This window comes from Prionailurus viverrinus, chromosome B4 (genome assembly GCF_022837055.1).
Source record: "Prionailurus viverrinus isolate Anna chromosome B4, UM_Priviv_1.0, whole genome shotgun sequence".
In the NCBI taxonomy this organism is placed as follows: Eukaryota; Metazoa; Chordata; class Mammalia; order Carnivora; family Felidae; genus Prionailurus; species Prionailurus viverrinus.
In genome coordinates this window covers 31,575,342-31,597,560 of record NC_062567.1, presented here as the reverse complement: position 1 = coordinate 31,597,560, position 22,219 = coordinate 31,575,342, and the positions used below count along the sequence as shown (strand labels likewise).

The window sequence follows — 22,219 nt, the reverse complement described above, 5'->3', positions numbered from 1 at the left end:
GAGAGACAGAGGATCCGAAGCAGGCTCTGTGCTGTCATCGCAAAGCCTGACACAGGGCTTGAACCCACAAATCATGAGATCATGACCTGAGCTGAAGTCATATGCTCAACTGACTGAACCACCCAGGCGCCCCTACCTAACACATTTTGTCATGACTTAATTCTGTTTTGAGTTGTTTAAGCTTTGTTTAGATTAGGCACCATATCTCACTGTTTTAAACCCCATAACACCTAATGTAAAGCCTTTTCCATGGTGGATGCTCAAGAGTCATTGACTTTGCTTATTTCATTGCAATAATTCTAATACTTCTGACTGTTGCACATGTTCATAGAAGTCAGAAAATTTTGACCACCTGCCACTGAAATCTGAAGAGAAAGAATAAATTAATTGCTGTAGCACCTCCAGGGAAAAACAGAAGGAGAAATATATTAATTTGTTGTGAATCCAGTGATATTTCTAACTTTTCTAAGTGGGTTGGTGCTTTAAAAGGAAAATTGTAGAAAGTCACCATTCTTATTAGAGATCTTAAAGAGTTCTTCAATAATTACATTTTCATGGATGAGCAAAAAAAGAATCCCCATTTCCCCATCACCATACTTAATTCTATATACTATAATTATACTTAAGTTTGTGACCTGCTACCCACTGTGACAATTTTTCCAGGAATTGAAACACATAATCTGATTTTTTTTAACTTTATTTTTTTTTTTTGAGAGAGAGAACACTTGTGAGAGCAAGTGATAGAGGAGCAGAGAGAGACAGAGAGAGATTGAATCCCAAGCAAGCTTTGCACTCAGCGCAGAGCCCAACACGGAGCTCAATCTCACGATCTTGAAATCGTGACCTAAGCTAAAATCAAGAATGGGAAGCTTAACCAACTGAGCTACCCAAGCACCCTTAATCTAATTTTCTTAAAGTAACTATTATATGGAGATGGTTTTATAACTTTACGTGACTTTATATATAATGATGACACATTAAATCATCAATAAAGCATATGACTATTCTGCTTAATCCTTCTTTTGTAATTTTTGCCTTTTTTTTTTTTTTTTTTTTTTAAAGTAATCTCTAGGGGCACCTGGGTGGCTCAGTCGGTTAAGCGTCTGACTTCGGCTCAGGTCATGATCTCACGGCCCGTGAGTTTGAGTCCTATATCGGGCTCTGTGCTGACAGCTCGGAGTCTGGAGCCTGCTTCAGATTCTGTTTCTCATTCTCTCTCTGCCCTTCCCCCGCTTGTGCTCTGTCTCTCTCTGTCTTTCAAAAATAAGTGAATGTAATCTCTACATCCATTGTGTTCAATCCCTTGACCCGAAGATCAGCGGTCACACGTTCTACCAACTGAGCCAGCCAGGTGCTCTTATAATTTCTGCTTTTTTACTGCAGTGTTCAACCTATGATTTTTTTGAATAGATGAACTAAGAAAAAAAAACTTACAAGCATAAAACTGATGGTTTTGATGGGAAAAATTTCAAAAGTTATTCTTTGCAAGAAAAGAAAAATTTTTTAAATAAGATAAACATGAATTATAATTCTCAAGAAACATGAAATTACAAGCCAAATAATAACAGATTTGGTATTTTGAAAGGCATATAGTGCTATAAATTAACAAACCTGAGTAAAATAGGGTATTGATTACAAAAACAAGAGAATCTAAATTGTGCAGTAGAAAAATCTAAGGGGCACCTGGGTGGCTCAGTCTGTTAAGTGTCCGACTTCAACTCAGGTCATGATCTTGCGGTTTGTGAATTCAAGCCCCATGTCGGGTTCTGTGCTGATAGCTCAGAGCCTGGAGCCTGCTTCGGATTCTATGTCTCCCTCTCTCTCTGTCCCTTCCCTGCTTGCTTACTCTCTCTCTCTGTCTTTATCTCTCTCAAAAATTTAAAAATTTTAAAAATGAAGAGAAAAATCTTAGCAGTTCGGTAATTAGGGGAAAAGAGTTATCACAAAGGAATCCCATCAAAAACTCCAGAATCAGGGGCGCCTGGGTGGCACAGTCGGTTAAGCGTCCGACTTCAGCTCAGATCATGATCTCGTGATTTGTGAGTTCGAGCCCCGCGTCGGGCTCTGTGCTGACAGCTCAGAGCCTGGAGCCTGCTTTGGATTCTGTGTCTCCCCTTCTATCTGCCCCTCCCCTGCTCGTGCTCTGTCTCTGTTTCTCAATAATAAATAAACATTTTTAAAAATTAAAAACAAAAAACAAAAAAAATTCCAGAATCACTTGAATGTATTCACAGGTAAATTTTTCTAAACCCTTAAAATAAGATAACTTCTAAACATTTCAAAAATGAAGAAAGAAATGGGTACTTGTTCATTCAGATACAGATATCTTAGATTCCTATTCTTCATATAAACACACCCTCTTCAGTAATAAATGTCAAGTCCTTAATACTAACAAATAAAAGCCATCCTTCACCAAAAGAATAATAATTCTTTTGTTCCTAATAATCCCTAGGTTCTAATATTGGTAACATTGTCTTGGAAGTTTTATCTAGTATAATGATACAAACAAGAGTCAGAGGCAAAATATTTTGCCTGGAGGAATATGATGAATCTGCTTAGAAGTCTGTTAATTAGAAGTTAGTAATAGTGCTGGGTAACTAGACTTTCTGCATCAGAATCACATTGCACACTTATTAAAAGCTCAGATTCTTGCCAGTATACCACTCCCAACCCCTATCAGAATTGTTAGAGGTGTTATTTGTTAATATGCAGTTGTAGAAGCTCTCAAGTGATTATTAGGCATACTGATATTTAAAGATTGCTGAAAAAATCCCATTTACAGTAGCAACAAAACAAATTTTGCTGTGAAACTAACTTGAGTTGTACATGGTTGATAAGAAAGAAAAAGCTACAGAACTGTTAGTAGATACATATTTTTTAAATCTCAAGTAAAAGTAGATACATATTTTTTAAATCTCATGTAAATATATTAAGATCTCTGTTCCTAGAAGGAAAGATTTTTTTTTAAGTTTATTTATTTATTTTGAGAGAGACAGCACGAGTGGGGAAGAGACAGAGAGAGAATCCCAAGCAGGCTCTGCACTGTCAGCATGGAGCCCAACATGGAGCTCGAACCCACGAAACCGTGAGATCATGACCTGAGCCAAAACTGAGAGTTGGACGCTTTACCAACTCAGCCACACAGGCGCCATGGAAAGATGCTTAGATATCAATATTCACCAAGATAAATTGAGATTTATTATAGCTTTAGCCAAATCCCAAGATAATAAAAATTTTTCTCCAAAATAACAGGTGGATAAAAAGTATTGTAAAATAGGAGTGTTAGGAGAGGTGGATAAGAAGCATATGTATTATCACTTAAATCAGCATATTGGAAGCATTCTGAAGGGTCCTTCATGTAACAGACATGCTTATCATAAATGATTTACTCAAGGCAGTACAAATGTACCAATCTTCACGGTCTTTGCTGAACTTGACATTTAGCAATTTTTTTTAATGTTTATTTAGTTTTGAAAGAGAGCGAGAGAGACAGAGTGAATGGGGGTGGGGCAGAGCGAGGGGTACAGAGGATCCGAGGCAGGCTCTGAGCTGACAGCAGCAAGCCCGATGTGGGACTTGCACTCACGAACTGTGAAATCATGACCTGAGCCAAAGTCGGATGCTCAACAGACCTAGCCACTCAGGTGCCTTGGCATTTAGCATTTAAGACATATGTTCATCAACATTTGTAATATTTTTACAAATGTGTTTGTGTTTATTGTACTTGTTACAGTAATTACACAAATATTATGAAGTCAATAAAATATGAGCATAAAAATTTCTTTGAAAATTTTCCATTAAAAAAATCATTGAGGGGCGCCTGGGTGGCGCAGTCGGTTAAGCGTCCGACTTCAGCCAGGTCATGATCTCGCGGTCTGCAAGTTCGAGCCCCGCGTCAGGCTCTGGGCTGATGGCTCAGAGCCTGGAGCCTGTTTCCGATTCTGTGTCTCCCTCTCTCTCTGCCCCTCCCCCGTTCATGCTCTGTCTCTCTCTGTCCCAAAAATAAATAAACGTTGAAAAAAAAAAAAAATTAAAAAAAAAAATCATTGAATATGAGTTGCTTTAAAAACTTGACTCTCTAGGGGCGCTTGGGTGGCTCAGTCAGTTAAGGGTCTGACTTCAGCTCAGGTCATGATCTCCAGTTTGTGGGTTTGAGCCCCGCATCAGGCTCTGTGCTGACAGCTCAAAGCCTGGAGCCTGCTTCAGATGCTGTATCTCTCTCTCTCTGCTCCTCCCCTGCTCACTCTCTTTCTCTCTCTCAAAAAATAAATAATAAACATTTCTTTAAAAAGTTGACTCTCAGGGCAGTGCACCTAGCTGGCTCAATCAGGAGAGCATGTGACTCTTAATCTCGGGGCTGTGAGTTCAAGCCCCATGTTGGGTGTAGAGTTTACTTTAAAAATAAAAAATAAAAAGCTAATTCTCAAATTAGAGCAAAGCAGTAAAAGATTGAATAGGACAAAAATCATTAAAATGATAAGGTTTCTGCATATGGATTACAAATCCAATCTCCTTAACATCTCACTTTCACTTAAAACTGGTAGGACAGATAATGGCTTAAGAGGTTAATTTATATGACTGACTCATAGGAAACCCCTCTCAATGGGGTACTGCATCATATGATTGGTGAATGGCAGTACATTTATACATTAAGTAAAATACATGCTTGAAGTATATACATTTTTTAAATTCCTTGCTTTAACTATGTTACCGTACCACTATCCATCCTAATTATATTGGCCAAGAGAGATTTTTTTTTTGTAATAATGAAAAATGCCAGTGATTCAAATGTGACATTTGAAACATATTATCAGTAGAACATAATGTGGTGCTCACAGATACACCCATTATATATAAAATACAGTATGGGAACGCCTGGGTGGTACAGCTCAGTTGGTTAAGCATCCAACTCTTGATTTCAGCTCAGGTCATCATCTCAGTATGTAAAAGCACAAAACAGCTAGGACAGTGGACAGAGAGTTAATATGGCATAGCAGGAGTTAAGAGCTTTTCTTTCAAACTTCATTGAATAATGGTGCTTCCCTTTTCTAGTTATCCCTTTGGATAAGTTACTTGATATCTCTAAATTTTTATTTTTTGTTAGTAAAATGAAAGCTCTAACTTCACAGAAGTTTCTATGGGAATTAAGCAAAAGAAACCACATTAGTGTACCTGGCATAGTACACAGCTACCAGTAGGTACTTGTCCCATCCATTGTTCATGGTTGTAGATAATTGTTGAGAAACCTTGGTAGAAAACTAAATCTTACCAAAATAAATGCAAGTGTGAAGAAAGTTAAAACAGATTAATAAATAAATAATTCTCTAAATGTTGAAATAATAAAAGAATCAGTAAGCTTTCTTTGACCATATAAAAGTTAAGCTTTTATGGTAAGGTTTAAATAAAAGATCTAAGCTAGTAAAAGTATTTGTTACTAATATTACAGGCAGTAATATTTAAACAGCTTATAAACATTAGGTCTTTAACAAATGAATTGCCTTAGAGTATAGATAATTCACACAAAAGAGTAAAGTTGTAGGAAAACAAGTTCATCTTCTTTATCAAGACTACCATTCTCCACATTAGTAACTTTTGTCTGATTTGGCAAAGTTTGGAGTCAAGTTGATATTAGCCGCTATTGCTACTAGCATGGTAAACTCGTACAATCCCTTCAAAAGAGAATTCCATGGTAAATTTTCACATTTACTTAAAATTGAAGAGCTCTTCCTCTTGGGGTCTTTAAGCTCGTAAAGGAGTCGCTCATAGGCATATTTGAGGAAACTGCTGTGGTAGCTTTTGTGAAAAAGAGGGTCGTGACACTTTGACGGTTAGATTACATTTGTACTAAGGCCTGGTCATTCTCCTAACAGGAAAGCTTTCTAAAGCTTCTTTTTAAATCTACCACAATTGCTTTGCAGTATGTTTGCATTGTATAGACCACACCTTTTTGTCACTTTTTTTTCTACCCTTCGTGCCTTTACCTCATTGATTCTTCAAGTTTCAAGACTTTGGATTAAGTGGTACTGGAACCAAACCTGGGTAATGCTGATACTGATACTGAAGCCACAAAATTACTCATCTTAACTGCAAAGCCTTTGCTTACCACCTCAATATAGGTTACATTGGCGAAGCTATGGGGCTCATTCCACAAAAATTCCAAAACTTATGCTGACCTTAGGTAAATACCTAGCGTTAGTTAAGTTTCAAAACTCCTTTCTTGAAATGTCCTATAGTGATTGCTTTCAAGCTTTTACATTTTGTCAAGTCTAATCTTCTCAGGCAAGCTCTCTGATTTCTGGTCCCTGAGTCTTTTTCCCCACTTCTGTCTTGCTACTTTGGTTCTCAGCTGAGGCAGCCACCCTCACTTCTCACTGCTGCCACTGAGCTGCCTTTTAGGGGAGTTCTGCCTCCATCTGCACGTAATGCCTCCTTTCAGAGCCATTCCCTTCAGTGAAAAGTGGTAAAACATGGCTTTCTCTTAATAATTTGCAACAAAATATTTTTTTTAGTATCTAAATAGTTAAAAGAGTTTCTTGCCAGTGATAAACATTGATAGAGGAGACACTTGGTGTCTGTAAGTTTTTTGCTTTTTGTTTTTTTCTTTTTTTCTTTTAAGAAAATAAACTGGCTTGGTACCTTATGGAATTGAATAGTCATTTTATTGACTGTCCAAAGGATACCTTTGGCTCTTATTTAGGTAAAGCCGTAACCCTTGTGCCTTAAAGGCCACTCTAATCCTGGCAGCAGCAGTAGCAGTAGCTGAGAACACCCTAATCTGTCTTTTCCTTTCTTTTCCTCACTTCTAACTATAGGGAAAGCGTCCACAGCGCACAAAGGCAGAATTGCAGCCTAGGTGGATGTCTGACCACCTGTCCGTCAAATCCATCAAGCAAGAGGTGAGTGTGTGTGAGAGTAGAGAGGAGTTTTAAGTGTTCAAAAGGATTGTTCCATTTTTATTTCAGGTACTCCTTTTATTCCTACTTTTTAATTTACCTTTACCTCAATTTCTAAATCTCAGACTTTTATGGAGCATTCTTATACATGAGATGCACTTTTAGAAAAAGAAGTCATTAAAAAGTAAGATATGACATTGCACTCTTTTGGATCTTAACAATTAATTTCCAGTGATGATAAACATATACATATCTAATATAGGTGAGAATGATAAGCACTATAATAGATATCTATGTAGTAGAAATTCATGACTGCAAAAATGGAAAAAATTAGTAGTGGGCAAAGAAAGGGGAGTTGAGGCAAGCAGAACTATACTTCACCTGAACCTTGGAGAATGACTAAGATTTTGATGGTGGATAGTGGGGGCAGAAGAGTAATACACAAGAATAATATAAACAAAGCACAGAGGCATGATGATATATAAATGTGGTAAAAGAACAGTATATATTTGGATGTGTCTGGCATATAAGATGTGTTGTTATATATAGTGGAAGAAAATGCCAGAACGATGAAATTTTTGAGTCTCCGGACTCTCAAGCTTATATTTTCAATAGACAGGCAGTAGTTAGCGAGGTTATGTCATTAGAGCTTTGTTTTAGGAAGCTACCTTTCTGGTCACACCATGATAAATGATTTTTTAAGGAAACACTGGTAAGTAGATCCATTAGCAGTGTACTTCCAGCAGGAAAGAATAGTGGAATCCCTGCTACTGAAAATGTAGGTCTAAAATGGAGGAAATGAGGGGTGCTTGGGTGGCTCAGTTGGTTAAGTGTCTGACTTCAGCTCAGGTCGTGATCTCACAGTTCGTGAGTTCGAGCCCTGTGTTGGGCTTGTGCTGACAGCTCAGAGCCTGGAGCCTGCTTCCGATTTTGTGTCTCCCTGTCTCTCTGCCCCTCCTTCTCTCTCTTCTCTCAAAAATAAATAAACATTTAAAATAATAAAATGGAGGAAATGGTGGAGGTCGGGGAGTGGCAGGTGAGGGTCATTAGTGCATGAGGGTCATTAGTATCATGGTACTTGTTGTTTTGAAAAATATGACAGTTGGGGCACCTGGGTGGCTCAGTCGGTTGAGCGTCCGACTTCAGCTCAGGTCATGATCTCGCGGTCCGTGGGTTCGAGCCCCACGTCGGGCTCTGTGCTGACAGCTCAGAGCCTGGAGCCTGCTTCAGATTCTGTGTCTCCCTCTGTCTCTGCCCCTCCCCTGCTCATGCTCTGTCTCTGTCTCAAAAATAAATAACACATTAAATAAAAAATTAAAAAAAAAAAAAGAAAAATATGACAGTGAAAGAAAACAAATTGTGAAAAAGTAAAGAGGAAGCAGGGGAGGGGTACCTGGGTGGCGCAGTCGGTTAAGCGTCCGACTTCAGCCAGGTCGAGATCTCGCGGTCCGGGAATTCGAGCCCCGCGTCAGGCTCTGGGCTGATGGCTCAGAGCCTGGAGCCTGTTTCCGATTCTGTGTCTCCCTCTCTCTCTGCCCCTCCCCCGTTCATGCTCTGTCTCTCTCTGTCCCAAAAATAAATAAACGTTGAAGAAAAAAAATTTTTTTTAAATAAAAATAAAAAAATAAAAGAGGAAGCAGGGTTGAGGAGAGCTTGTGGAATTTTCATTTTTTTAAATTGAGATGTAGCATGGACATGAAAGATGTCCATGAATGAGAAAGAGACTGCATGTAGCTGACTCTGGTAAGCTGAAGTGCCTACAAAGCAGGGCCTTGCCATGGAGTTTCTCCCGTTTCTCCTAAGTTAAAGACACAAACTTTGATGGGGCAGGAAAACGTTAGGAGTTCACATTGGATGTTCATCTATCCTCTGAAGGTGAGAATGGAGATCTAATGAAGACACAATATTTAGGTCAACAACTAATTTATTTAAAAAAAGGTTTCCCCACATCCAGAAGCTGGCTATGTTTGGGCATTTTCATTTTGTACCATAGTTTAGGGTAGTTAAATGACTTTAGCAGCACACGTATAGGAAGGGACAAAATTGATACTTACATTTACTAAGATTTAAAAATTGTCAAGGTGGTAAAGGAATGTGAGGCCAAAGGAACTTGATTGCAGGTGATGATATATTTGATGCTGGAAGTCCAATAGGAGAGTGCAATTCAGGGAGAGACAGTCACAATGAAAGCACCCAGCAAGTGATTTCCCTAGATCCCCCTTCCCAGTCTGTGAAGGTTATATAGAAGGTGCCTTGTACTCACGGCCCTCAATCCTCTGAAACCTCCATTTCCTCACTCTTCTTTTACCAGAGGTTTTTCTTTGTTGCTAATTTCAATCTCAAATCCAGACTCTGTGCTGGGCAGTTCTTACAGTCTCTGTACTTTTTAACTTTTTAATGCCTTTTAGCATTATGTTTTGTTGAATATCACATTGTTTAGTGGTCTTACTGCCTCAGAGTAATGTTTTCATGACTTAAATTCAGGTGACAGCATAATTTGTTTTACAGAGATCTTATCATTAACTAAATACATTCTACCTTGAGCCTAAAAAAAGGAAAAAATTAATTTATAAATTTTTATTTACTTAAATATATTTGCATTTAACCTTTATTTCTGTTTTTCAGTTCATAGACATGTTCTTGCCAGTAGATAAATTGCCCAACTTTTAATGATTGGCAATTCTGTCATGACTGACTTCAGTCTCCCCAGTCTCTTCTTTCCTATAGCATCATTAGTTTCGGAATGGCCTTTGGTAATTGGTATCCAGCCATAGTTCTCAAATGGTTTTCTAGCTCCTTTTGTTTTGTTGTGTCCTCTCCACTTTCTTCAGTACCTTAAGAGTTAACACCTCTTTGAAAGTTCTTTCCTATTTTCTGTTCATTGTCCCTGTACTGAGTCCTAAATGCCTTAATGTACATTTCACATTACATAGTAATCTGAATACAGACCTAAAATTTGTTTTTCATGGCTGTAAGCAAAGCTTACTTCAGATACTAAAATTTCTTCTTTTAGTTATTCTTTGTAATATTCTTTTTTTTCTGTTTTCTTTAGTTTTAGTTGTAACTAACCATGGAATTGTAGAGCTCCTGAATATCTGTTCCGGTACCCAGTGTCCTAGAGAAAACCTTAGATGTGTTATGAGTTTTGTGCTTTTGTTTAAGCAGCAGAGAATCATCAGGCCATTAAAATCTTTTAGGCAGCATGTCTGACCTGTATTGGTTACCTAGGAGTCCAATCTTTGCCTCAAAAAGTCTTTTAATTGTGACTCCTGGGGAGAATATTAGCAAAGGGAGATAGTCTTTCTAAACTCTGAGATTAGGGCTGCATTAGTTATTTTTGTCAGGACACTCTGGACATTACTCTTACTAGGGACCTCTTTGTGGTGGTATGGTCTCAAGTGTGCTACTAAAGGTGGCAAGGGTGCCAGGGTGTCTGATAACCTGCCCTGGGTGAGGGGGGGAGCACGGAAGGGGAGTCTAGGCACTGCTTCAACCGGATTCTATTTATAATACTTTAGAGGATTTCAAAGTGGTGTCTCTAATTAGCTTCTCATTAAAATCCCCCCCTTGATTCTAGCAGGTCTCTTATCTATAAAACATTTAAAAAATAAAAAAATAAATAAAGAATTTAGATACCCCCTCCCCCCCACTTATACAACTGACCACTTATAAAGGAAAAACAAATGCAGTGTCAAACAGCATAAGAATTTTGTTAACTGTTCAGGGTTTTTTTGTTTTGTTTTTGTTCCTTTGGTTGTACTTGTTCTTTAAACTCTTAGTGTTTAAACTATTAAAAATTAAAACATTACTAAAAGTGTCTCCAGGCAGTGAGTCCGATCCTTCAGTGGTATTTTCATTAATATTTGCTTTAGCTTGGAGTGGTGTACTGCTGGAAATGAGAACAAAAATTTTTAATTTTTTTTTAATGTTTATTTATTTTTGAGAGAGAGACATGGAGTGTGAGCAGGGGAGGGGCAGAGAGAGAGGAAGACACAGAATCCAAAACAGGCTCCAGGCTCTGACCTGTCAGCACAGTGCCTGATGCTGGCTCGAAATTCAGGAATGGCGAGATCATGACCTGAGCCAAAGTCAAGACACTTAACCAACTGAGCCACCCAGGCACCCCAAGAACAAAAGTTTTAAAACAGATTCTTGGTACATAGCATGGATTTTTTTTTTTCAGATTTGTATGATGCAATTTGTATAAAATAATAATTGTTGAGAATTCATATCAGATAAGAACTGCTGAAATTATAGCACATGATGAAACAAAGCCACACACCAATTTACATTCCCACCAACAGTGCATGAGGGTTTCCTTTTCTCTGCATCCTTGCCAACACTTGTTATTTCTTGTCTTTTTAATGATAGCCGTTCTAACAGGTGTGAAGTAATAACATCTCATTGTGGTTTTGATTTTCATTTCCCTGATGATTAGGAATGTTTCATGTACCTGTTGGCTTTCTGGGTCTTTTCTTTGGAAAAATGTTCAGGTTCTCTGCTCATTTTTTTTTTTAATTCTTTTTAATGTTTACTTATTTTTGAGAGAGACAGAGACAGAATGCAAGTGGGTTAGGGGCAGAGAGAGGGAGACACAGAATCTGAAGCAGGCTCCAGGCTCTGAGCCGTCAGCACAGAGCCCGATGTGGGGCTTGAACCCACAGAGCTGTGAGATCATGACCTGAGCCAAAGTCAGGTGCTCAACTGACTGAGCCACCCAGGCACCCCTCTGCTCATTTTTTTTAAGAAGAAAAAGATTGGGGTTTTTTTTGCTATTGAATTGTCTAATAAGCTTTTTTAATATGCTATAAATTTAAGTTACTCAACTGTTGTATCATACATGCTTAGCATAAATATTAATTCATTGAAAACACAACTGAAGAGATACATACTGTGTAATTCCAATCATATGACATATTCAGAGCAAGTAAATCCACAGAGACAGAGCAGATCAGTGGTTGCCAGGTGCTGCAGGAGTGGGGAGTAAGGACTGGCTGGCTGATGGGTTCAGTGTTTTCTTTTGGGGTACTAAAAATATTTTGCAACCTAATGTAGGTAGTGGTTACATAACATAGTGAATGTACTAAATACCACTGAGTTATACACTTCACAATTGTTAATTTTATGTGAATTTCACTTTGATTTTTAACAAAAACTTATTGAGAGTAAGTTTTATATAGTTTTTAAATGATGTAGGGCCTCTGATTTAGCAGAAAATTTTTTACATCTGTAATTATCCCAAACTTTGGGATTCCTGCTTCATTGTTACCAAAATAACTTAAGCTATTTATAATAATTTTTAGTACCTCATCTTTAAAAATCTGCAAGTTCTGGGGTACCTGTGTGGTTCTGTCAATTAAGCATCTCACTTCAGCTCAGATCATGATCTGGCCTTTTGTGAGTTCAAGCCCCACATCTGGCTTGCTGCTGTCAGTGCAGAGCCCACTTCAGATCTCCCCCCACCACCACCACTCTCTTGCTCCTGTGCACCAGCTCTCATTTACAAAATAAACATTAAAAAAAAAAATTTTTTTTTTTTAAGTAAAAAATCTACATGTTCTAACCTTTGGGTACTTTAACATATTTTAATTTTTGACTTTTAACAGGGATCATATAGAGGGAGTAAAAAGTCAATAAAAATTAGATCATTTCAGAATATGTAATACTAGTTCATTCCCCCTTACTTGGGAAGGAGTTCTTTTAAATCCAGAAGAATTTACCTGCTCTTCAAGAAAACTTGGCGGACTACATTAAAAGACTAGAGTACTCTAACAATTCACAAATCATCAGTACTACACTTTTACCTATTTGCTTCAGGCTCTTTCTCTAGGCATTTATTACAAAACTGGCATTTTTTTTTTTTAATGTTTGTTTAATTTTGAGAGAGAGAGAGAAACCGAACTCAAGTGGGGAAGGGACAGACAGAGAGGGAGACAGAGTCTGAAGCAGGCTTCAGGCTCTGAGCTGTCAGCACAGAGCCCAACAAGGAACTTAAACTCACGAACCGCAACATCATGACCTGAGCTGAAGTTGGACCCTTAACCAACTGAGCCACCCAGGGGCCCCTAGCGTTCTTGATTTTTATATCCAAACTATCCTCCAAACCACCTGTGCTCCAACAAGTTGATAGCATTCACTTTACCACATTTTTACAAATGTATCACCTTTTATCATCCTTCACTATTTTGTAAGTGAAAATGCTATTTTAGGAGAAGATATTTGCAAACAACATATCAAATAAAGGATTTTAGCATCCAAAATCTATAAAGAACTTACCAGACTCAACACCCAGAAAATAAATAACCCAGTGAAGAAATGGGCAAAAGACATGAATAGACACTTCTCCAAAGAAGACATCCAGAAGGCCAACTAACACATGAAAAGATTCTCAACATCACTCACCATCAGGGAAATACAAATCAAAACCAGAGTGAAATACCACCTCACACCTGTCAGAATGGCTAACATTAACAACTCAAGCAACAACAGATGTTGGCAAGGATGCAGAGAAAAAGTATCTATTCTGCCCGGCTGGTGGTAATGCAAACTGGTGCAGCCACTCTGAAAGACAGTATGGAGGTTCCTCAAAAAATTACAAATAGAACTACTCTACGGCCCAGCAATTGCACTACTCAGTATTTATCCAAGGGATACAGATATGCTGTTTTGAAGGGGCACATGCACCCCGATGTTTATAGCAGCACTATCAACAATAGCCAAAGTATGGAAAGAGCCCAAATGTCCATCGATGGATGAATGGATAAGGAAGATGTGGTATATATATATATATATATATATATATATATATATATACAATGGAGTATTACTCAGCAATCAAAAAGAATGAAATCTTGCCATTTGCAACTACGTGGATGGAACTAGAGGGTATTATGCTAAGTGAAATTAGTCAGAGAAGGACAGATATCATAGGACTTCACTCATGAGGACTTTAAGAGACAAAACAGATGAACATAAGTGAAGGGAAGCAAAAATAATATAAAAACAGGGAGGGGGACAAAACATAAGAGACTCTTACTTATGGAGACCAAACAGGTTGCTGGAGGGGTTGTTTGAGGGGGGGGATGGGCTAAATGGGTAAGGGGCATTAAGGAATCTGCTCCTGAAATCATTGTTGCACTATATGCTAACTAACTTGGATGTAAATTTTAAAAAAGAAATTAATTAAAATATGAAAAAAAAAAAAAAGAAAAGGCTGTTTTACTTTTCTTTTTGATCATGGATGTGGTTTATATATCTCTTCTGAATTTGATATTCATGTTCCATTTGTTTTGTGGGGGGGCTATTGTTAATTGATTTGTAAGGTATCTTTACATAGTAAGAATCATACTTTGTTGGGGTGCTTCGGTAGCTCAGTTGGTTAAGTGTCTGTCTGACTTCAGTTCAGGTGATGATCTGCCTGTTCAGGTGTTCAAGCCCCACATCAGGCTGTTAGCCCCACATAGGCTCTTAGCTATCAGGCTCTTAGCTCTTAGTCTGCTTCGGATCCTCTGCTTCCCTCTCTGTGCCTCCCCCCTCTTAAAAATAAATAAACATTACAGGAGTCTGGGTGGCTCAATCGGTTGGGTGTCTGACTTCAGTTAAGGTCACGATCTCGCAGTTGGTGAGTTCAAGCCCTGCATCAGGCTCTGTGCTGACAGTTCAGAGCCTGGAGCCTGCTTCAGATTCTGTGTCTGCCTCTCCCCACTGTGCACTCGCTCTGTCTCTCCCCCCCCCCCCTCTCAAAAATAAACAAACATTAAGGAAAAATATTTAAATAAATAATAAATAAATAAATATTTTTTAAAAAACAATAATACGATCACCCGGGTGCCTTAGTCAGTTAAGCATCCAACTTTGGCTCAGGTCATGATCTCACAGTTTGTGAGTTCAGAAACCTTTGTCGGGCTCTGTGCTGACAGCTCAGAGCCTGGTTCCTGCTTCAGATTCTGTGTCTTTCTCTACCCCTCCCTCGCTTGTGCTCTGTCTCTCTCTCTCAAAAATAAATAAACATTAAAAAAAAATTTTAAAGAATAATCATATTCGTTGCAAAAAGAATTTTATAGATATTCTTTTGGTTAATTAAATAATTAACTATTTTTCACCCCTTCCATCGTCTTCAAACATGAAACACCTCCCATGTTTATTTACAGATGATTCTTATGTGACTTAATGCTTCCATTCATAAGTCATTAGCTTGAATTGCTTTAGTCCTTAATAAAATGCTGACCCTAATTAAGATCCTCTTGTGCTGGTTGAAGGAAGAATATTTCACATGTTCTCACCTGCTATCCTTTGGCAAGGAGAAGCAGAATACACACATACATTATATAGAAACCACTACAGTTTTATTCAAGTGAAATAATTCCTTTGACCAGGCTTAGTTTTCCTCTCCTCCACTTCTCCCATCCTATCAGTTGTTAGGGGTATCTGTTCCATTACAACTTCTCAGCTGGGTTGCAATAATTAAGGACTTGGGGGGGGGGGGGCAGCTACTTGTGTAATGGAGAGAAGGTACTTAACTAACATTTAGCAGGCAATGGCTAGATTAGCATTCTTCAGAAGAATGTTCCTTAATGTCAGTAGCATCCCCATTTCAGAAAAAATATCCAGTGTATCTCAACTACCTGCTCTGGTTATAGGATAAAGATTTTAGGAAACTTCCTTTAGTTTTACAGTGTTAGGTGTGATAATGGTTATTTTGTTTTTCGGTTTGTTTGGGTGTTTTGGGTTTGTTTTTTGGGGTTTTTTTTTCCATATTCATCTCTCCTTTCTCATTCATTTTAGATTTTTACCTTGTAGGTAACAAACTTAGGCTCATAGAATTTGAAAGGTCAAGTGACTTTGGGAAGGTCTACTATCTAGGCAAGAGCACTTCTGAATTCTGCGTCAAATGAGAATCTGAACTTGGTTTCAAAGACCATAAAGAAAATAATAGAAAATTTTAATCAGAGCACTTTCAGTGTTCAGTGGAGACTTATAAGTGACTTGTAAAGGTCAATATGCATTTGTCTCTTTTCTCCCTTTAAAAAGAGCACTTGTGTAATGTCTATGGCATAAAATTTTTTGAAAATGTCCAGTACAGCAGATTCCTTAGGTCTTCTTACTACCAAAAAGATGTGTGATGAAAAGCTTCACATTCCTGATTAAGGTTTCCTTAAAATGGAATAGTTAATGTTATCTTTTCTGTGAGGGTATTGTGAATTCTCCCTTTGTTGATACTGGATTCATTTTTCTGTCTCTGCAATTCTATATACAGGGAACAGTTACTCTTCAATAAAAATTTTTCTTAAAAGTTCTAGCTTTCACATCACAAAAGGCAAAGGAAGAATTGAAAATAAACAATTTCAGCCCTAGCTTCACTATTCTGGTTTACAGAATGGCTTGGAACTAGTTATATTGGAAAATATGCAGAGTAAAACTTTCATACATTATGATGGTAATGGTCCTATTTTCCCTTATCTTTTGTTAGATTTCGTAGATAATCACTTTCCCAGTTACCATCTGAAATGTTTATATTAATTGTTTGTGTGAAAAACAAGGGAAGATGATAGCCAATCTGAGTAATTTTATGAATTTCTGTACAATTGCCTCTAGGTATCTTAAGGCAAAATGGTAGCCCCTTCCACCAAACTCTTAATTTTGTTCATTGTTTTGTTTGTAAAATATTAAAGTTAAGGGTTTTAAAGTCATGCACCCTGAAATCGTGACCCTATGTTCTTCTTTTTTGAAGTTTGTTTAGATGAGAGTACTTTTTAAGTTGTCACTTTTCTCAAATAGTAAATCTGTAAGAGTGGTGTTTCCAAACTGCCTCAGTTTCTTTTCTCTGGTCCAGCATATTCATAGCATTATCTCCCAAAATGTAGATTGTTGAGACCAACACGTTTACCTTGGTTTAAATTGCCATTGTGTTTTAATGTTCATCCATATATTTATTCTATAGATAAGATCAACTTGTGGGTATAAGCTCCCTACCTAATATTATTTATTAAATGAATTGAATTCAGTAAAAACTTGAATCTTAGAGCCTAGAACTGATCTTACATGATTGTGTATTGACTCTATACACTTGATTGGCTCTTTCCAGGAGACCCCTGTGCTTACCAGAATAGAAAAACAGAAGCGTAAAGAGGAGGAGGAAGAACGTCAGATTCTCCTAGCAGTGCAGAAGAAGGAGCAGGAGCAGATGTTAAAGGAAGAGAGGAAACGAGAGTTGGAGGAAAAGGTCAAGGCAGTGGAAGGTATGTAGGTTCTGCACAGTACATGGGGTATGGGAATAACCCTCCTCTGGCAATTTCTATTAAATATCTTGTTAACTGTGCTGTGTCTTGGATCCAGTCTTCTTACATTTGTTTTCCTTCTACAGCACTTGTATTTGTCATTCTTGGTTTTCCTTTCAGTCTCGTGCTCCTTCCTCTCATCTATATACATTCCTCAGGTAACATAGAAAACAATACTAAAGTATTGATGACAAGTTTCAGAGAAATAACTTTAAGCACAGTTGAAATGTGCTAAAGAAAAGTCTTACAGATTTTTTTTCATGTATGGCACTATACAAATTTAGAATATTACCATTAATTTTATTAGGACAGAATAGTTTTCTCAGACTTACGTCCAGGTGTTCGTCTGGTGTAATGAGATTTTTCTTTCATTTGCAATTAATACGAAGGATAATGACCGTCCCTAGATGTGTCAGATAGCAGTTGTATTTATAAGCTGAACGTAATAAATCATGTGGTAACAGATCATTTGGCTTAGCTGAATATAGATCAGTATTTCTTTTCTTTTAAGTAAATGTATTGAATATTTTAAGTTTTTTAATAAAACTACATGGCCTGTGTTTTCCTCTTTAATGCAGTGTTTCATTGCAAAATTTAAATAAATTTTGGGTGTGAAATTTAATGGATTCTGGCCTTATTAAGTGCTTTTCTTCCTCCCATTAAGAGGAAGTGGTGCCTTCTGTTTCTTCATAGGTTAACCCCATTCCAACTTTGATCATTTCTTCATTATAAAACCCTTAGGGCATTTAATCTACAAATTTAGCCTGTGTCACAGTATGTAGTATGTCCTACTTGTAAAATGTTTCATAGGTTTTATTTCCAGTGCTAGATTTAAATTCCTTGAGACAGCAACTATGGCTTTTATTTCTTTATATTTTTTAAGGGGATTCTGTAATTTTCACTGGGACTCTTAACTGGCTACACTACTGTCATTTGACTTTTATACAAACAGGTTTAAAATTTATTTTTATGGCTTAGTATCTATATCTGTATGATTAATAATGCCTATGTTATAGATTGTTCTTTAAATCAACAAATATATTTAGAGCACCCATTCTATGCCAGGTGTTGTTCTTGGAATATAGATATTAAACAGAATAAATTAATCCTTTCGTGGAGTTTCCATTTCAGTGGTGGGAAGAAACAATAAACAAATATTGTAGAATCATCAATAGTAGTGAAAGATTTAAAGAAGAAAACAGGTTTAGAGATAAAGAGTGACATGATGCAGGTGGCATTTAAATAAGATTGTCACGAAAGCCCTCTATGTGGACATCTACGTGGATCGGTCAATTAAGTGTCCTACTCTTGGTTTCAACTCAGGTCATGATCTTAGGATCAAGCCCTGTATCAGGCTCTGCACTGACAGTGCCAAGTCTGTATGGGGTTCTCTCTCTCTCTCTCCCTCTCCCTCTCTCCCCCCGCCTCCTCTTACTCCCTCCCTCCCTCTCTCCTCCCACTGCCTCCCTCCCTGTCTCCCTCCCTCTGCTTGCACATGGGCTCGCGCTTTCTCTCTCCCTCCCTCTCTCCCTCTCTCCCCCTGCCTCCTCTCACTCCCTCCCTCCCTCTCTCCTCCCACTGCCTCCCTCCCTCTCTCCCTCCCTCTGCTTGCACACGTGCTCACTCGCTCTCGCTCTCTCAAAATAAATAAATAAACTTAAAGCCCTTTCTGAATATGTGACATATAGTAATGAAGTGAATGAAGGTCCCATATGAACATCTGATGGGAGAAGAGCATAGCAAGCAGAGGAAATAGCAAGTGCAAAAGCACTGTGGAGGGAATATACACGGAAGAAGGTCATTGTGGCTGGATCAAAGTGAACAAAGCAGGGGGAAGATTGGCAGGAAATGAGTTCACAGAGATAACCAGGGGTCAGACCATGGCTTTGTAGACCTTGTTAGAAGGATTAAATTAAAAAATGGGTAGTCCCCAGCACACAACAAGCTCACAAATAATAGTTATCATGGGGGAACTGTAGAGAGAGTTTTTACAGGCTGTAAAATAGCAACAAACTTTTCCTGAATTCTTAGAAGCTAAGTGAAAAGGGCAGGGAGAATAATGGATTTTTTTATTGAGAATTTATTCACTGATAACTTTAAAGTTTAAAATAGTTAATTCAGAGAAATAAGCTTTTTGTGACAGTAAATTCAAAGAGGATTTCATTATGTAGGTCCTTTTACCATAACAAATAATATTTATCTGTGGTGATGGTAAAACAAAAAATTTTACACTGTTTAAGATCAGTCTGTAAAGGGATCACAGAACCTATCAGTTAGTTTTAGTCTATTATACGTTTCTCTTTCTACCCTGTCATCCCAGCAGTGTTGACAGGCAGTCACTAGAATAGGGATCCCCTGAAATTGCTGGCAAAATTAATGTGATAGGACATGAACACATATTTCCAAGGAAAGGGCTCATAGCTTTCACTTGTTTCAAGAAATTTGAAAAGTGAGAAGTGGATTAAGAAAAAGTAGAAGCCAAAAGATGGAAAGAACCAAAATGTTCAGAAATGCATGAATGGATAAACAAAGTAAGGTTTATACCGATGATGGTTTATTATTCATCCTTAAAAAGGAATGAAATTCTGACACAGTCTACAACATGGATGAACCTTGAAGATATTATAATAAATAAAATAAGCCAAGAGGAAGGAAATGGGGAGTTCTTACTAAAGGTACAGAGTTTCTAATGTTTAGGATGATGTAAAAGTTCTGGAAATGGTAACAGTTGCACAATACTGTGAGTGTACTTAATATTACTGAATTGTACACTTAAAATGATTTAAAAGGTAAATTTTACTCTTTTTTAAAAGTTTTTTTAAGCCGGGTCACCTGGGTGGCTCAGTCACTTAAGCATCTGACTTCGGCTCAGGTCACAATCTCCGGTTCGTGGGTTCAAACCCCACATTGGGCCTGCACTGACAGCTCAGAGCCTGGAGCCTGCCTCAGATTCTGTGTCTCCCCCTCTCTCTGCCCCACCCTTGCTTGCACTCTGTCTCTGTCAAAAATGAATAAACGTTAAAAAAAGGGTTTTTTTTTTAAACCAAAAGAAAGAAAAGCCCAAATAAATGCACTGCTTTTTATTAGTATGATACTTGTATAGGAAGTAAAACTGGATTGTGACATAAATATTCATGCCAAGTTGAACAAATCAGTATGGAAATGGACATCATTGAGACTTTCTCATCTCTCAGTATGGTTGATATGTAACCTAAAAATTCTTCTTGCCTCAAATACATAGAAATTCTTTATTCTCCTTAATGTTTATTTATTTTTGAAAGAGAAAGCATGAACAGGGGAGGGACAGAAAGGGGGACAGAGGATCTGAAGCAGGCTCTGCATTGACAGCAGCAAGCTCAATGTGGAGTTCAGACTCACAAACCATGAGATCATGACCTGAGCTGAAGTCAGACGCTCAATCTACTGAGCCATCCAGGCACCCCTCAAATACATATAAATTCTGTTTGTAATATATATGTTACAATATTTTGTCTAACATTGTATAAACACCCTTTTTAAGAACATATCTGAGGGTGATTGGGTGGCTCAGTTGTTTGTGTCCAACTCTTGGTTTCAGCTCAGGTCATGATCTCATGGTTTCATGCATTCAAGTCCCATGTCAGGCTCTGCACTGCCAACACAGAGCCTGCTTGGGATTCTCTCTGTCTGTCTCCCACCCCTCCAACAGGCTATCTCTGTCTCTCTCAAAATAAATAAATAAGCTTAAAAAAAAACAAGCATATCTGATATCTTAGCCAAGTAAAGGAAGTTATCAGGCACTGTTTTTATGGTAACTAAAAACAGGATAAGTTGTGGGTATGGAGTGGTCTGTCTAGGGATGCTCTACCCCTACCCCAGAAATGACAACCATCAGTAAATTCCTGACAAGGATGAAGAGGTGATAAGAATTTCAAAGCAAATAAGGAAGCACCACTGTGAGCAGTAGTTGTTGGTAGTTACAGCAGACAAAAAAGAAATAGATTCAGTACTATCAGATATTCAAAAAAGAAGATATTGGAAACATAAGGAAAAAGTAACCTTGTTGAAAATGACAGGCAGATTCAAGGAAACAAATAGAACTCCTGGAAATGTAAGGTATAGGTTATTGGAATATTAAACAGCTTTAGGTATGTGTGAAAAGAGAATCAGTCAACTAGAAGGTATGTCTGGGATATTACATGGAATGCAGCACTAAGATAAAAAGTTACTTGTTAATCTGTCAGTGTCCAGTCATGAAAACAAAACTTATGCTAGATATTTCAACACAAAGAATTTTACTTTCTTTTATGTAAAAAAGAGAGAGCTTGTGCACATACATGGGGGGAGGAGCAGAGAGAGAGAGAGAGAGAGAGAATGAATCCTAAGCAGGCTCTGCGCTGTAAGTGTAGAGCCCAACATGGGGCTCAGACTCACAAACCATGAGATCATAGCCTGAGCCAAAATCAAGAGTCAGATGCTAATTGACTGAACCACCTCAACACAAAGAATTTCAAATGGGTCTTTGGTTAAATGGAAGTCAGAAAAATGAAAAAGTTAAAAGAGACTTGTGAGATAGCACAAAGAAGAGCAAAGAGAAGAAGTTAGGTTATCACAACCTAGAAGTTGAGGGGCTCTGCCCAGTTGGAACAGGCAAGCAGCAAGTCTGGTTCTGGGACTACCAAAAAGAACCCGCTTATCAAAACCAACTGGGTTGGTTCATCTGGTCCCAGATGAAGGACCATTCCTAGCATGGTGTTGAACAGCGATAACAAACAGGAAGAAAGAAAACCCTTCCCCTCATCCTATCATTCTTCCTCTGGTACTCCCTTTTGGCAAAATATAAAACTAGCAAAGAATGGAAAAATAATGGATTTAGAGCTTACAAGCTTGATATTGATAGCTTAATAACTTAGGTGTTATCTAACATGAAAAATCCAGTGTGTGCCTACTATAGGTTCTAAAATGAAAGAATCAAGAGAATGGGGCAGAGAAAATATTTAGAATGGTTGAGAATTTTCTTGATTTGATGAAAAACACAAATCCTCAAAGTTAAAAGAAGAAGAAATGTAA

At 37.8% G+C, this 22,219-nt stretch overlaps 1 protein-coding gene across 3 annotated transcripts in view; it reads left to right on the top strand.

The window, feature by feature from the left end:
• LOC125171117 (cat eye syndrome critical region protein 2) overlaps positions 1–22,219 on the top strand; it is a 178,049-nt gene that overhangs the window by 130,451 nt on the left and 25,379 nt on the right. For 2 of the 3 annotated variants that reach the window (XM_047868248.1, XM_047868246.1), the window contains exons 8-9: positions 6,813–6,896; positions 16,978–17,131. In XM_047868248.1, coding sequence (XP_047724204.1) covers positions 6,813–6,896; positions 16,978–17,131 — 238 coding nt within the window. The remainder of the gene's footprint in view (positions 1–6,812; positions 6,897–16,977; positions 17,132–22,219) is intronic. The other variant, XM_047868247.1, reaches the window with a different exon arrangement.